At 36.3% G+C, this 16,573-nt stretch overlaps 1 protein-coding gene across 5 annotated transcripts in view; it reads left to right on the top strand.

Annotated features, from left to right (window-relative positions):
* mms4 (Methyl methanesulfonate sensitivity 4) overlaps positions 1-16,573 on the top strand; it is a 371,357-nt gene that overhangs the window by 110,425 nt on the left and 244,359 nt on the right. For 4 of the 5 annotated variants that reach the window (XM_090390520.1, XM_090390521.1, XM_090390522.1 and 1 more), the window contains exon 4: positions 2,412-2,567. The exons of the other annotated variant lie outside the window; for it this stretch is intronic. In XM_090390520.1, coding sequence (XP_090246646.1) covers positions 2,412-2,567 — 156 coding nt within the window. The remainder of the gene's footprint in view (positions 1-2,411; positions 2,568-16,573) is intronic. 5 annotated transcript variants of the gene reach the window in all.

Below are 16,573 nucleotides of genomic sequence, written 5' to 3'. Positions count from 1 at the left end.
AAAGCGCAGGCCAGAAGGGTAACGAGTGTGGTAAGATAAACAAAAAAGGATTACGAAAGAACATTGGCCATGCAGGCTAAAGAGAATCCTAAACAGTTTTTTAGATATGTAGCAAGTAAAAGGAAAAATGTACATGGCAGAATGATTTTAAAGAATGCCGATGGTAGGGAGGTAACTGAATCAGTTGACATAGTTGAGTTACTGAGTGAGCACTTTGCAAGAATATATCATCCAGGTGGTGACATTGCAGAAACGAATGTACCAGTAGATTATACGGGAATTGTGGTGAATGAAGTGGAGGTGAGTAGTCTATTGCATAACCTCAATGTCAATACATCTGTGGGATTGAATGGTATACCAGCTCGTATTGTACGAGAAGCAGCTAAAGAATTGTCAGTACCCTTGACCATTTTGTTTAATTTGAGTCTCGGGTCTGGGTTAGTCCCGAGGGGGGTGGAAAGAGGGGAAAATAGTTCCACTACATAAAGGTGGTTCCAAGACTGCTGTTGTAAATTACCCACTGATTAGCATATCAGAAATCATTGTCAATGTCTTAGAGAAATTAGTCAAGAAAAGAATACAGGATTGGATAGATGAAAATGGGATATTGTATGGGGACAACATGGTTTTGTGAAGGGTAGATTCATTTTTTTGTGGGACCATAGGGAAAAATTTGTCTCGTTGCCCAGGTTCCCATTCTGATATTTGGACACATAACTCTACTTGATATTGCCTGTCATTCAAGATTATCCTTATGTTTAGTGTTGAATACTATAGCTACTCCTTGTTTTACCTGATTGTTATTGCCTGAATATAGCATCTTGTATTTATTGTTTAGAAAGTTCTTGCGTTTTTTTTTCTTTGTTTTGGTTCCCAACACCTATTATGTTGTTAATTAAAGATGCCAAGAAATTATATTCTTGGTTTAATTCTTTGTCCAAGTGTAAGCAAACAAAGTTTTCGCCTGAAGTAATTTCAGGAATGGGCAACTTGTATATAGAAGTTAATGACCACATCACTTGCGTTAGTATCCCATTATGCAAAGCAAATATCCTTGCAAACATGTATAATACTATGCATTATGGGAATGGTCACTATCCAGACTGGTGTCAACCTTTATTGAGGTCTCATCAATGGAAGCCAGGCCCAGAAGTGATATTAAGGTTGAAGTAATGCAGAAGTCATATTTTCATATGCATCTAGCCAAAAGGTGTCACACCTTATTATTAAAATATTCTGGATTAGAGTTAGATGTTGAAAGTTTTTCACTTGGTTGCTATAAATTAAAGATGACAAGAAATTTTATTTTTGGTTTTAATTATAGAATAGTCATATATAGAAGCTAATGATTTCAACTGAAATCATTAGCTGCTATATGCTAGTTGCCCAGTCCTGAAATTACTTCAGGTGCATTCTTGTTTGCGTACACTTGGATTAAGGATTAAACCAAGAATATAATTTTTTGGCATCTTTAAGTTATAGTATAACCAAGTCAAAAAACTTCCAACACCTGTTATATTGATTTGGTACTTATCCAGTTTTTCTGCTAGTTCCATTTCTTTTCCATTGATGCTTTTAATGTTGATGGTGCCCATATTGAATTCTGTCATATTGGGTTGAAAATTGTTTCGCTAGCTGACTTTTTTGCTCTTTTTACTGGTTCCTCAAAAATACTGGGTTCCTTGTTTAACCAAGCGATGTTCCAGCTGGCACGAAATTCTTTCATATTGTGCTATCATTTTGCATTATGGTTTAAGCCAATAAGAATACATTTTGGTTGGCTAAATCTTAAATTTGTCACACTTCCTTGTTTGTTTAGTATCCAAGTAGATACCTAAGAGGCTGCATGAAGGTGAAGTTTGAAGAAGCCCTAGGTGGTTCTCTACATTCTTTAAAAGGCTATGTGGAAGTCTCCTCCCAGTTATTCCATATGACCATTAAGCTCCCCCTATTTTATTATTGCTTTCTTTGGCCACTATTATTGCTTTCTAATCATGTAAGAACTAGAGTAGCGACTGGTCAACACCTGTGTGTTGCCCATCTCCAAACATGCTGAGTAAACGTCTCATTATCTTCTCTCATTTCATACACCTGTATTCTTTGGAAATCTTTTCCATACTGTTATTTTTCCCAATGAATGCAATCCTGAACATCTTCAGGAACATATTAATAGATTACTTCTTTCTCCTGAATCACTTGTCTGTACATGGCACCGTTGTTATAGGTCCTGCTACATTTCACGTGTGGGGTAATTATTTAGAAAAAAAGTGTATGATCTTGCATTGAATCACTTCTGTGTGAGTGAGATTTCTCTGTGCAGATATGAGTTTTGTATGTTTTAGTTGCTGATAAACACAAATAGAAATTGTATATCTCTGATTCAGGACACTTTATCAAAATTGTTTAAACAGAAAACAAAGAAAAGAGAGAGGCCAAAAAAAGTTGAGCAAACTAAAGGAAGGAAAGAAGATTGTGAAAGAAATAAAAACCAGAAAGAACTAGATCAAGCTTTAAGGAAAGTAGAACGTGAATTAAAGCAGAAATCCGGTCCTAAAGAGTGTATGAAGGTCAGTATATCCTTAAAATTAAATGAATGTTTTTTTATTATTAATATGTGACACCTCCAGTGATTCCAAGTTGGAGGGTATACCCTACACTGTAACTCACCATCTAATCCTTCAACTATATGACAATACTACCATCAACAATCAGCACCATCTACCACCACACTAGTATATCATCATCAATTTCCTGATATGTATCCCGAGGGGGTGTTCAATTTATTGTGATAGCACTACACGTGATTAAGTTAACATTATTGTTAATCTCCTATCAACTATTTTCCTCCAAATCAATATATTACTTGTGAGCACCCCCAGTGTTGTCATATCTAACCTTTCATGCTTCTAAGGCAATTCTGACTGAATGAACCCATCCAGACCTTGTCTTCCTCTCGTCCTCTTTCCTGCCATCTTGGCATCAAACACCTGTTTTGCTAACCTTTCCTCGCCCATTCTATGTAAGTCCACACCACCTTAGATCAGCTCTGCTGACACATACTTGAATACTAATAATATCAAGTTCCTTTCTAATATCTTTATTTTTAATATGATTCTACCATTGATACCATCAGTTCACTCCCCTGATTTTTCTCAGAACCTTATGAGTTCAGGAGAAGCTGTATAACTGGGAGGAGATCTCCACATAGCCTTTAAAGAAATGCGAAGAACCAGAGCTTCTGACCTAATGCCTAACCCTTCTCACCTTCTTGTGGTGTACCCTGTTAGGTATCTACCTGGATACTGAACGAATGCAGATGGTCTGGCAATTGGGATTTAGCCGACCAAATTACATTGTTATTAGTTTAAACCACAATATAAAATTATGATAAAATATGACAGATTTTATGTCGACTGGGGCATCGCCTAGTTAAACAAGGCCCCGCATTGTTTTTGCCAGGGAACCAGGATGAACAGCGAAAAGTCAGCTACCAGAACAAATACTGAAACACACCCCAACTCAACATCACTTGAGTTCAAGATTGGTACTATCAACATAAGAAGCCTGAATGGCAAATTAATGGAGCTAGCTGACAAATTGGATAAGTACCAGATTGACATAATAGGGGCGTCTGAAAGAAAAAAGGCAAAAACTGGTGATATCTATCTGAACAATAAATACAAAATGTTATATTCAGGCAATGACAATCAAGAAAAGGAGTAGCAGCTATGGTATTCAACACTAACTGTGAGGCTAATCTTCTTGAATGGCAGGCAACATCAAATGGAGAACTGGACAATGAGATTTATTTGTGCCTATGGTTCCACAGAAGGTTCTACTAAGGTAGAAATGGAGAAATATTTTGAGGCTTTAGAAATATAGGAAGTATTAATTAAAGTTTTTAATTAATATTCTAGTATACATTGTCTTTCCCTAAAATCTGAGAGTGATCCTTAGAGGAGTTTAATATGTTTTTTAATTTTATAGGTGGTTTAAAAGTGGCACCAAGATTACGATGATGTAGAATTCTATTTAAATATGAGACATTTTTTTTTTGGATTTTATTGGACCATGATTCCGACTTTATGGACCAAAAGTCCTTGAAGTCAGAGTTCCGCTTCACCCGATCGTGGACGGCAGAAATTCTCCAATATACAAATGCCAGACGTATTAGGAACAAGAAGGAAGAATTTTTGGCCTTGTTTGGCACTTCCCGACCACAGGTTATTGGTATTAGTGAAACATGGCTGACAGAAGATGACACAGCTAGTGGGATTGAATGTGAGGGGTATGGTGTGTTCAGGAGTGACAGGGAGAATAAAATGGGGGGGAGGAGTGTTATTGATGATAGCTGATGAGCTACAGCCAAGAAGAATAGAAGTGGAACTGCAGGATAGAAAAAAGAGCACATTTGAGTCTATTTGGTGTGAGATTGAAACTAGCAGAACAAAATATACAGTTGGGTGCTGCTATAGACCAGGTGATGGAATAGATGGTGGCGATAGTATGCATAAGAAAATAGAAGAAATGAGGAAGGAGGGTAATTATTATGGGAGATTTCAACTATGGTAACATTGATTGGAAGGAGGAGAGGACACATGGGAGGAAGGAATTGGATTTTATGTGGTTATTAAGGGATAACTATCTGCGACAGCATGTAATGGAAAATACTAGGGGTCAGAGAGTGCTTGACCTAGTAATTGCATCTGAGAATTTGGCTGTAATGAATATGACCACGTTGCCACCAATAGGTGAGAACGATAATAGGGTCTTGACTTGGGAGGTGGCTAAAGGTGTGGAATTTACAATTAAGACAGGGTACATGTGGAATTATCTGGCTGGTAAGTATGACAAGCTTGGGAGATTGATTGGTTCAGTGCCATGGCATGTACAACTGCAAGGGCTAGAAGTTGATAGTGCATGGGAGGCGGTTAAGAAGTGTTTGCATGAAGCAATGGCTGACTGTATACCTAGAGTCCGAATAATAAATCAACTAGGGGTTAAATGGATGAATAACACCATTAAGCTTGAGCTGCAAAAAAAGAAACAACTATGGAGGGAATTTAAGGAGAAAGGTGACAGGCAGGCACAAGAACGGTATAAAGCGCAGGCCAGAAGGGTAACGAGTGTGGTAAAAAAAGCAAAAAAGGATTACGAAAGAACATTGGCCATGCAGGCTAAAGAGAATCCTAAACAGTTTTTTCGATATGTTGCAAGTAAAAGAAAAAATGTATAAGGCAGAATGATTTTAAAGATTGCCGATGGTAGGGAGGTAACTGAATCAGTTGATATAGTTGAATTACTGAGCAAGCACTTTGCAAGAATATATCTTCCAGGTGATTATCTCGTATATATACGAGATAATCAGTAGTCTATTGCAAAACCTCAATGTCAATACATCTGTGGGATTGGATGGTTTATTATTTTTATGTTTATTAATTTAAGTCGTGCTGCGTCAGCCTGTCGAGCCAATAAGTATGTGGTGTAGGCTATCTGGTAAGGTGTCATAAGTATACGGGATTTTTAGCTATAAAATATAAACTCGTTACTACCTACAAACCCATCAACTAAATTCACAACTTGCTACCTACTCCAAAAGACAAACTCTCACCAATGACGCTACTTGGCATATACCAGTTACCATGTTTGTGTAACTTGTCTTAATATGAACAAACAGGAAGATCTATAAATAAATATATCTCTGAACATCAAGACCACATCTGCCTTATCAAACCTTATATCTGGCCTAGCACAACATGGAATCAAATTGCTAACCACAAGATCCAGTGGCAAAACACCAAGTTACTACACATAGATCCACATATAAACATGAACAGTTATATAAAGAAAGTGCTGAAGCTTTAATTCATAGACCTTTTCTTAATCGAAATGACTTTCTCACTATTCCAAAAGTCTGGGAAATTGTTATCTTCAATTGTATTCAATAATTTATCTGCTATATTTTAATTTAATTTAAGTAATTTTGATTTCAGTGCAGTAGTCTTTAATCCATAAACATGCAACTGTATACATAGAGGGATGCTGATGCATGTGCAATACTGTTTTCTGTTTTTTTGAATTCAATTCTTATTGTTGTTCATTAGTTGTACTGATGATGACTTATAATAAGACGAAATATTTACATAATAAAGTTGTTTACTGTGGCATACACCATATCCATTTAATCAAATTTCGTGCCATTAATAACTTAAATGACATGCATCATCACCTTCAGACATCGAAACCTGAAGTTCTGTTTCTAACTGAACTCCAAATTTCTGCTACATCAACTTCTGTCCATCTTAGTTGTCTAAATTACACCCAATATGAGTCCTTCTGTCACAATGCTTTTGTATGATTCTATATTCCTTGCCAAAGGGTGCCAAATCTAGAATCTTTTCTTGTTGACCTTCTCTGGCTTAACTTAAAATTTCTTTGTCACATTTTGTATTATTTGTACCATTCTCCCAATTTGGAAAATCATTCTGACCTCTTTGACTTATCTTTGTAAAAGATAAGCAGTCAAAGAACAAGAACTATCTTGATCCACAATACTTTAATAAGGTGATACATTTTCTAACTACTTGTATATAGAATGTATGATCTCCATTAATTCAAGCTAGGTATCTCTCCTGGGTCTGGTTCCCACTAATGATACCTCAAAAAGGGGTGAAACAAGTATAGATAGTGACCTTGCTCATAATACATACACTTCTGAAAGAAAGTGTGCTTTGCATTGTGAGATACTAAGGCAATTAATGTGAACTCATCAGTCTCTATATAAAAGATACTTCATGCGCACAGTTTATTTGCTTACACTTGGATAAAGAATAAAACAAGAATATAATTTCTCTCTCATAGTCAGTTTCCTGATATGTATCCTCAAGGGGGTGTTCAGTTTTCCTTCAAATTAGTCTTACTTGTCAGCACTAATATTGTCATACTTTGCTGTAATTATTAATATTATTAATAATATCAGTATTATTAATATGATGAATATAATTGGCAAGTTTAATTTAACTTTATCTTTGATGCTTGATTTCATTCAATCCAAATTCCCAAATATTGAAGTCATTCATCTTTCTTATGGCTTTAATGTCCACAACTCTAATTGGCTCCCTTTCTCTAATTTCACTGACCAAGTTGGAAGAGGCAGAGATTTTTGCTGTGTAAGCAGTAACCTAAAACAGATAATCTCCCTACCCTAATTCCCAGCAATCTGCTTCACACCCCAACACTGCATCTCTTCTTAACTAGTTCTCCTTCTAGTTATGTTCTTAAGGTGACTACTTCTCTTGGTAATTCAGTTCACAATTTCATCCAAGTTTCATCTTCTGTGGAGCATCCTTCCTTCAGCCATTCACAACCTCATATTCTTTGGCACAACAATGCTAAGTTGGACAACTTATATGAGTTTTGCTCCTCCTTTCCATGGCCAGACTACTGCTTTCAATCTTCAGATTCTGATACTTGCTGTGGTCATGTTATAGAAATAATCCATATTGGAATGAAGATTTCATTTCCTATCCTGTTTATAATCCCCAACTTATATCTATACCATATCTTATATCTATACCAAGTGTTTACAAAAGTCTTAGCTCATAGGCTTTGTATGATTCTAGACCTTGCACAACCAAAAGAACAGGCAGGCTTTCGAAGTGGTTTTAGTACCATGGACCATATTCAAGTTGTACAGCAGATTATTGAATGGTGTAATGATTATCAGTTACCATTCATTATGTCTTGGTTTTATTGATTATGAGAAAGTCTTTGATTCACTAAAAACTTGTGCAATACTTAAAGCATTACGAAACCAACAAGTGGAGGAGCCATACGTCAGAACCATCAAGTCAGCATACACGAATGCCACAGCAGCAATTCATTTCAGTGGAAACATCTCTGCTGTGGAATACAGAGAGGTATAAGACAATCTCCAAAATTATTCACAGCGTGCCTAGAAGAAATATTCAAACTTACTGATTGGGAAAGGAAAGGTCTGAAAATAAATGGAAGATATTTAAGCCATTTACTCTTTGCGGATGACATAGTTATCTTTACTTCAACTGCGCATGAATTACAGACTCATATCCATAAACTCCAAATTGCTAGCAAAACTGCTGGCCTAAAGATAAACCTAAAGAAGACCTAAATTATGTTCAATAGCTATGGCCAACCAGATATAATAAAAATCAGTAATGAGGAAATTAAACAAGTAGACCATTACATTTACTTAGGACAACAGATATCAGTGGAACAAAATATATTGGACGAAATTAAAAAGATGCACGACTCTTGGATGGAAAGCATTTGGAAAAGCCAATTACCATTATGGCTGAAGAGTAAAGTTTTTAGCCAGTGTATTCTTCCTATGTTGACATATGGCTGCGAAACTCAGACACTAAATGTAAAGGAAATTAAGAACAACACAATTTAGAATGGAAAGAAATATGCTTCATATCACAAAAGGAATACATAGATAAGAAATCTCTTAGAGAATACAGAGACAAATGTAAGAAAGCACTGTGTAAAACTAGCTAAAAAAAAGTCATCAGAAGACTTTGGTAAGAACATACAAAATAAATATCAAGAAGGTGGCAAGATATTCTGGAGATTGTTGAAGCTCAATAATGGAGAAAAGAGTGCTGTAAAAGGAATTAGAGATGACAAAGGTGACATGAAAATTGGAGAAAAAAAGATATCCTTGAAGTATGGAGTAATTACTTCGAAAACTTGCTAAATGAAACAAGCAGGGACAGCACAGTAATAAAAAACACTCAACAGGCATGCAATCAGGAATACATATCCGTACTTGAAGTAGAAAACGCAATCAAAAGTCTGAAATGTGGATAGGCAACAGGAGTAGATGATATTCGACCAGAAATGCTGAAGTATAGCAGTAGAAAATTCTTACAGCGTCTGCACTGCATAGTTCAAAAGGTCTGGACATAGGGATGAATTCCGGATGATTGGAATAGAGCTCTCATAGTACCTATATACAAAAAGGGAAATAAAGCTGAATGCAAGAATTAAAGAGGTATTTCTCTAATGAGTGTACCTGGAAAGATTTATGCAAGTATATTTCAGAAACGTTTGAGAAGGACTGTGAAAGAAAAGCTTGGCAAAGAACAAGCTGGATTCGGACAAAATACTGGTTGTCAGGATTTGATTTTCACTTTAAGACAAATAGTTGAGAAATTATGGGAATATAATAAAGATCTGTATTTAAGTTTTGTAGATCTGGAAAAGGCATATGACAAGGTGCCAAGAGGGAAGCTATTCAATATGCTACAGTTATATGGTTTCAGTAAGGCATTATATCAAGCAATACTTAGTATTTATTTGAGTTGTAAGTCAGCAGTTAGAATTGAAGGAAATACAGGAAGGTAGTTTAATGTTAAATCTGGTGTCGGAGAAGGATGTAATCATCTCCAATTTTGATATCAGGTGTAATACCAAAATTGGAGATGAGAATGTCAGCTCTTTGCTTTATGTGGACGATGTTATACTTCTAAATAAATCCACTACAAGTCTGCAAGATTCCCTGACTAAATTGAATAACTGTTGTAATAGATATGGTATGAAGGTCAGCAATAACAAGAAAAGACAATGAAATTAGGTAGAAGCATTGAAAATATCAAGTGCATTGTGAATGGAGAACCTATGGAACAAGTGAAACATTTCAGCTACTTAGGCACGATTTTTTAGTGAAGATGGTAAATTAAATATGGAAACAGACAGCATATTCATCAAATTTGGTATGGTATGAAGTCAACTGAATAAATGTATATGGAATAAGAGAGAAATTAGTCAAAACATTAAATTAGCTGTATACAAGACAGTGTTCAAACTGGTTTTAAGTTTTGAATCTGAGAGCTGGGTCAGATGTAAAACACTTGACCAAAGACTAGAGTCCACAGATATGGGAGTTCTTAGAAAGATTAGGGCATGAACAGATTGCATCAATGGCAATATCATAATAAAAACGAGGAAATTAGGAAAGAACTTTACAATGTCAGCATCCTGCATTTCGTTAGCAGAGCTGATCTCATGTGTTATGGTCACTTAAACAGAATGGTCAAAGAAAGATTAGCAAAACAAATGTTCTCTGCCAGGTTGGTAGGAAAAAGACCAAGAGGAAGACCAAAATATAGGTGGATTGATAAGGTAAAAAGTTCCTTAAAAGATAGAAATATAAGATCTGATAATGTTGGAGTCTTGACACATAACAGACTAATTTGAAGGAAAATTGTATGTAGGAAGTTAGTAATGATTTAAGTTTTTCATGTGGCACTATCATATCCTGTACACTCCTTGAGGGTACATGGCAGGAATTTGATAATGATGATGAAGTCTCTGACATCATAGGAAGAGTGAAACATCTGAATTGGCAATGGGCTGAGCATATTGCTTGAAGTCAAGGTCAGCGATGGACAAAAGAAGTACATGATTGGATTCCATGAGAGGAAAAATGACCATGGCGGCGACGTAAATCATGGTGGACAGATGATGTCATCAGATTTGCAGGAGTTACATGGAAAAGGAGAACCATGGACAGACAGTTTTGGAGTAATCTTGGAAAAGCTTTCATCCAGCAGTGGACCGACAATGGTTGATAATGATGATGATCTATACCATGTTTTCCAAGCCTATCGTATGTGGCTTGAGGCCAAAACCTGAGCTTCCCTCATAGCCTACACAGCTGCATGCAACACTTGTAAAACCATCTTTAAAAGACTCAACACCTGTGCGACTGGCATTTGTGCTTTCTCGTACTTTGCCAAAAGCCATTGAGCCCAAGCTTTTATTCATCTGTACCTTGTCTTCTTTCTTACCCTAATAGTGCATTATTATCATTACCTAAGGATAAAGCTAATATCTTGGCATCATTCTTCTTTTCTACCTCCTGCATAGATTCATAATGACTGTAAATCAGATAAGCTGAGTGTTGCTGTCGCAGCATATGTTGGCTAGTGATATATAAAGAGAGAATAATGTGATTCCCTATGCATAGTCTGTGATGAGTCATCATGCTTTTTTAAATGCCACAAAATTGAAGAAAATCTACTGACATCTTCAACCCAAAGAAATCAGTGTAAAAGTTACCATTTTACAGGCAGTACAGTTTGTTGCAGATAGGTGGTGAGAAATAAGCTGTAAAACAATTCAAAACTGCTTTACCTCATTGTGGTTTTAAGAATTCTGACCAGGAACTGTCAGATATGACTGATACCGAAAATGAAATCATTTTGGAAGTACAACATGTCAGAAACTACGAAGAGTTTTTATGCTTTGACAGTAGCCTTCAATATTACAACACCTAAAGACTCAAAAAGACAATGAAAGTAATCAGGATGACACACCTGAACATGAAAGAGTGACTAACCAGGAAGCCAGGAAATTTATTGCTGAATTACGATGCTGCTTTATGCAAGATGGCAGTGGATGTAGTCCTTTATCTGAATTAAATACCTGTGTTGATTTTGTTCAGTTGCAGTCTAGAAAGAGTACACTCGATAAATTTCTCCAAAATAATTGTTAGGGGAAATATGCTTCTTTGATAGATACCTACATATAATTAATCTCTTTAGGAATACTGACACATGTGTATGTTTAGTTTTTTTTTTTTTTTAAATAAAAACATGATTAACAAAGGTATACTGAAAGTTTGTCTATTTTTAAATATTTTTAACTCTTGTGATCTTTCAGCTTTTTCCATAAAATTTTGCTTAATTGGGACAGTGTTCTAGTCCTGATTAATCAGAATCCCTGTGTGTATATATATTTATATAAATAAGTAAAAAATACGATTCTTTTTGTATGTTTTTTATATTTTTTCAGTAAGTTTGGAAACCCTGCTCTAGAGATCAAACATTGAACTTTTTTGAGCCACTCTAAGGCTCCAATAAGCTGGGTGGTGGTAGTCTCCCACTGGGCAGTGAAATTCATCTTCCATCTAAAATATTGGACCTGAAACACCTAAAACATCTGCATTGGACACCTGATTCCCATCTGCATCCAGCAAGGTAATCTGTCCACTATCATTTTTCCTCTTACTTGCAACATATGAAAAAAACTTCTTGGATTGTAGCACTACTCTCTTTTCATATTGTAATTTTTCTTTCCTTACAATACCAGTCACTTTCCTAGCCAGAGCCTTACATTCCTCTTGAAATTGTTCTCCACCTGTCTCTCTTTTTGTTTTTCATAATTATTTTTTTCTTCTGCAATTCTTCTTTTCATGTCTCTTTCATCTATTTGGCTCCAAATTGCTTTAAACTTCTTTATTCAAAATATAAAATATGCCTTTGCAATGAACAATTTTTCTTAAGTATCTCCCATGCATTACTGACTCCTCTTTCTTCAAATTCTTTTATTCATTGTACTGGTTGAAAGTTTATTTTTCACTTGGTTAGAATATAATAAATTTAGTTTAATCCTTTATCCAAGTGTGAGCAAACAAAGTTTGTGCCTGAAAGTATCTTCAGGACTGGGGTAAGGTGGTACAACACCAGGGTGACTCCTTGCAAAAGTGGAGCAAACTACCAACACTCCCATCTCAGTATCTCCCATAATGCAAAACACATCTCCTTGCGGATATGTCTAATGTAATGCATTAAGGGAAGGCCACTACCCAGACTAGTTTCGACCTTTATTGAGGTCTCTTCAGTGGGAGCCAGGCCCAAGTGGAGATACCAGTCAGAAGCATTAGCAAGGCCATCTCCACCTATAGGAGTTGCCAATTGGTGTGCCACCTTTTTAATAAATTACTCTGGATTTAGAGGAAGATGTTGAAAGTTTATTTTTCACTTGGTTAGAATATAATAAATTTAGTTTAATCCTTTATCCAAGTGTGAGCAAACGAAGTTTGTGCCTGAAAGTATCTCCAGGACTGGGGTAAGGTGGTACAACACCAGGGCGACTCCTTGCAGAGGTGGAGCAAGCTACCAACACTCCTATCTCAGTTTCTGCCATAATGTAATTCCCATAATCTCCCAAATCAACATCTTCCTCTAAATCCAGAGTAATTTATTAAAAAGGTGGCACACCAATTGGCAACTCCTATAGGTGGAGATGACCTTGCTAATGCTTCTGACTGGTATCTCCACTTGGGCCTGGCTCCCACTGAAGAGACCTCAATAAAGGTCGAAACTAGTCTGGGCAGTGGCCCTTCCCTTAATGCATAACATTAGACATATCCGCAAGGAGATGTGTTTTGCATTATGGGAGATACTAAGATAGGATTGTTGGTAGCTTGCTCCACCTTTGCCCTGGTGTTGTACCACCTTACCCCAGTCCTGAAGATACTTTCAGGCACAAACTTTGTTTGCTCACACTTGGATAAAGGATTAAACTAAATTTATTACATTGTACTGGTGCAAGTTGGTTTCTAAGTCTGTAATTGTTGCAGGCTTTATAATTCCACATAAATTCCTTCTGCCTTGATACCTTCACATTCCTATTCATCTTCCAAGTCAGTACTACATGGTCACTCTCAGTAACTAAGGTTATGTATGATGTTGCATTCATATCCTCTGAAGCTGTGACCGAATCCAAAATTCTTGATCTTCATGTTCCTCCTCCATATTCTCCTTTACACAATTGTCCCTCAAGAAATTCAATTCCCTTATTACTAGTGGTTGTCTCCACTGACCAGTTTATATTACTGTAATTGAAGTCTCCCATAATGATTGCTCGCTTTGCTCATCATCATTTACATTCCCTGGTCTTTAAGAACATTCCACTAAATAACCTGCATTATAAACATCTATCTCCCACCATATATGCTCAAAGCTATTAGTGTTATTTCCACTATGATTCTCCAAACTGAGAGGGAACAATTCATCTCTTATCATGAGTAACACTTCACAAAACTACATTTCCCTTCCTCATCCTGTCAAAAATACTATACCATTTGAATTCTACTCATGTTAGAACATCCTCCTCACTTAACCAAGTTTTATTGATACCAACAATCTTTGGAGAGAATGAGTCAGTCATTGCCATGAACTTATTCCCTTTATTTCTAATGCACCTAGTATTTGTATACAAAAAAAAAAAAAAAAAAAAAAAAAAAAACAGTGCATGACAAGTATTCCTATGAAGGAGTAATAATTACATCCCTCATACTTCACCTGGCTCTGCAATATAGTGTACTCCCTCTCATTTCTCAAGCCACTATCCTCACACAAAGGCATCCCTGCTATATTCACCTGTGCAATTCTAGTGTCCCTGTTCTGATACACTCGCTTGCCCAGAAAACAATAGTCCCTCCAAATGCCTGCATCCTCTTTCATTCAAATGTAATCCATCTGTTATATACAGCTTTCTTCTATCCTCAAATGTACTCCACATATTCCAGATGTCTCTTCCTATGCACTCTCACTATCATCTCATTTTTTGTCGCTGCTCTTCTCTTCCATTCTGCATTATCGTACTAGGTCAACAAGTTTACTACCTTTCCCCAGACACATTTCTGCTACACTATCCCTAACATCATCCTTAAATATCGTGCTATGTGATTCATGCTACCTCTCAGGTCATACATATCAACCATCATTGTTGTCTCCTCTAACGTTTTTACCCTTTTTCACTGCTATTTCCCTGCTCTGTATTGTTCCACCAGGCAAACTCTCCTGTTGTACTCTACTATGCACACCCTAAATCATTGAATATTCAAATACGACATTCCGAACAGATTTATTCATCCTTCCTCACTGGCATCCCTGACTCTTACTGCTTCCATGCACCCCCCCCCCACACACACACTTTCTCTTCCTCACTCTCTCTCTCTCTCTCTCGACTTTTTTCAATCTCCTCTCTTCTCCTGTCTCTCTCATTCTTTTGTCTTCCTCTCTCCCTTGCTCTCCATTGTTCTTCTCTCACACCTACTCTTGTTCTTCTCTCACTAGCCAACCCCTCCAGTCTTCTAATATCTTTATTCACCCTCATGAACTTAGTCTTCATTCCTTCCATCTCTTTTCTCAGCAGTTCTATTTCTCTCTCCACACATCCTGCTTTCAATTGACATACACAATCATGGCCATTAAACAAACCATCTTCTTCTGCCACACTGCCCTAAGTTAAATTCATATGTTCATATCTGACATTCTCTCCATCTTCCAACACATTACTGGTATCCACAAATTCAATTTCACTAATTTCCGAAGGCACCATTTCTACTGCTGCTATCCAAGATCCCAATACTTTTGTCTTCCACTGCCTACATTGCATGTACATATACTCATTCCTGTCTCTCACCTGCCACATTTTTAAACAATGGGGTGCATGCATACTCCATTCATAGCAAACTATAAAATCAACTATGCTATGAATAACATTTTAAATGGTAGTGGACTGGGTAACACTGAGCTATAACTGACAGCTGCTATGTTGAATTCAATTAATACAGTTGGATGCAATACCGAGATAATAAAATCCTAACCAGTTTCAATAGCAAAAACTTAAAAACCATTATTGGTAATGAAAAAAACACAATAATTTTCCTTGTTACTAATACTCACCTTTTTTGAACAGCTCAAATCATCTTCATTACCTCACATTACCTATGTCTTCATACCCTATCACCACCTTTTAAAAATACCATGGGAAATAACACGGAAGAATACAAAAAACATAAAGGAAATTTCTAGAAATAGAACAAACGAAGTTATGAAAAATAAAAAAAATTAATGGAAATAACAAGAAAACACGACAAACAACAAAAATTGCAGGGGAAAAGAGAGAGAGAAATAGAACAAAAGAAAACACTGCAAACAGAAAAAGGAAATGGTGAGAAATTGCACATTGATGACAGAACATAAAGGATTCCCATGAACCATACAAACACAAATTATGAAGATTTATTTTCTCTCATGTCCCCTTTTTTGTGTTAGGTTAACTGACTTATCACTGCCATGTAGTAACTTGGCTTCTTTGAAAACCTGATAACTGCTTATGATAGGGTCAATCCTATGTTTATTGTCTGCTATGTTTGCAAATTGCATTTGTTCTTCTGACCAGTTTCCTTAGCTTTGTGGGATGAAAAATCCGAGTTTCTGGAAAGAAAACCATCACCTCTGTGAAACTGGCTAATTCACTTTCAGATTAAAAGCTCTGATGATAGTTCTTTGCATTCTACCCAGTATTCAAACTCAGTTCTTTCCAGCCAAAGAGCATCATTAATATCAACTAAGCTAGGCTTTATTTTAATTTATAATATTTTAAAAATAATTATTTATAATATATAAAATTAAGTCTTCCCAAAGTCTTAAGCAGCTTTGAATTAAGTCCATAAAAGGTGATGGAAGTTTTTTCACTTGGCTATGCTACCAATTATATATTTGATTTAATCCTTTATCCAAGTGCATGCAAACAAAGTTTGTGCCTGAAGTATTTTCAAGACTGGGGCAACTTGTCGTAAAGGTGATCTAAGGCAAGTTCTGATCACTTGCCTTAGTATCCCATAATGCAAAGCACATATCCTTATGGGTATGTATAATGTTATGCATTATGGAAAGGGGTCACTACCCAGACCGGTTTCGACCCTTACTGAGGTCTCATCAATGGAAGCCAG

The sequence above is a fragment of the Typopeltis vanoorti genome, chromosome 3 (genome assembly GCF_054136105.1).
Source record: "Typopeltis vanoorti isolate ZY-2024b chromosome 3, IOZ_Tvanoo_1.0, whole genome shotgun sequence".
Classification (NCBI taxonomy): Eukaryota; Metazoa; Arthropoda; class Arachnida; order Uropygi; family Thelyphonidae; genus Typopeltis; species Typopeltis vanoorti.
Note: the sequence above shows the minus strand (reverse complement) of the source record. Positions and strands in the feature narration are given on the sequence as shown.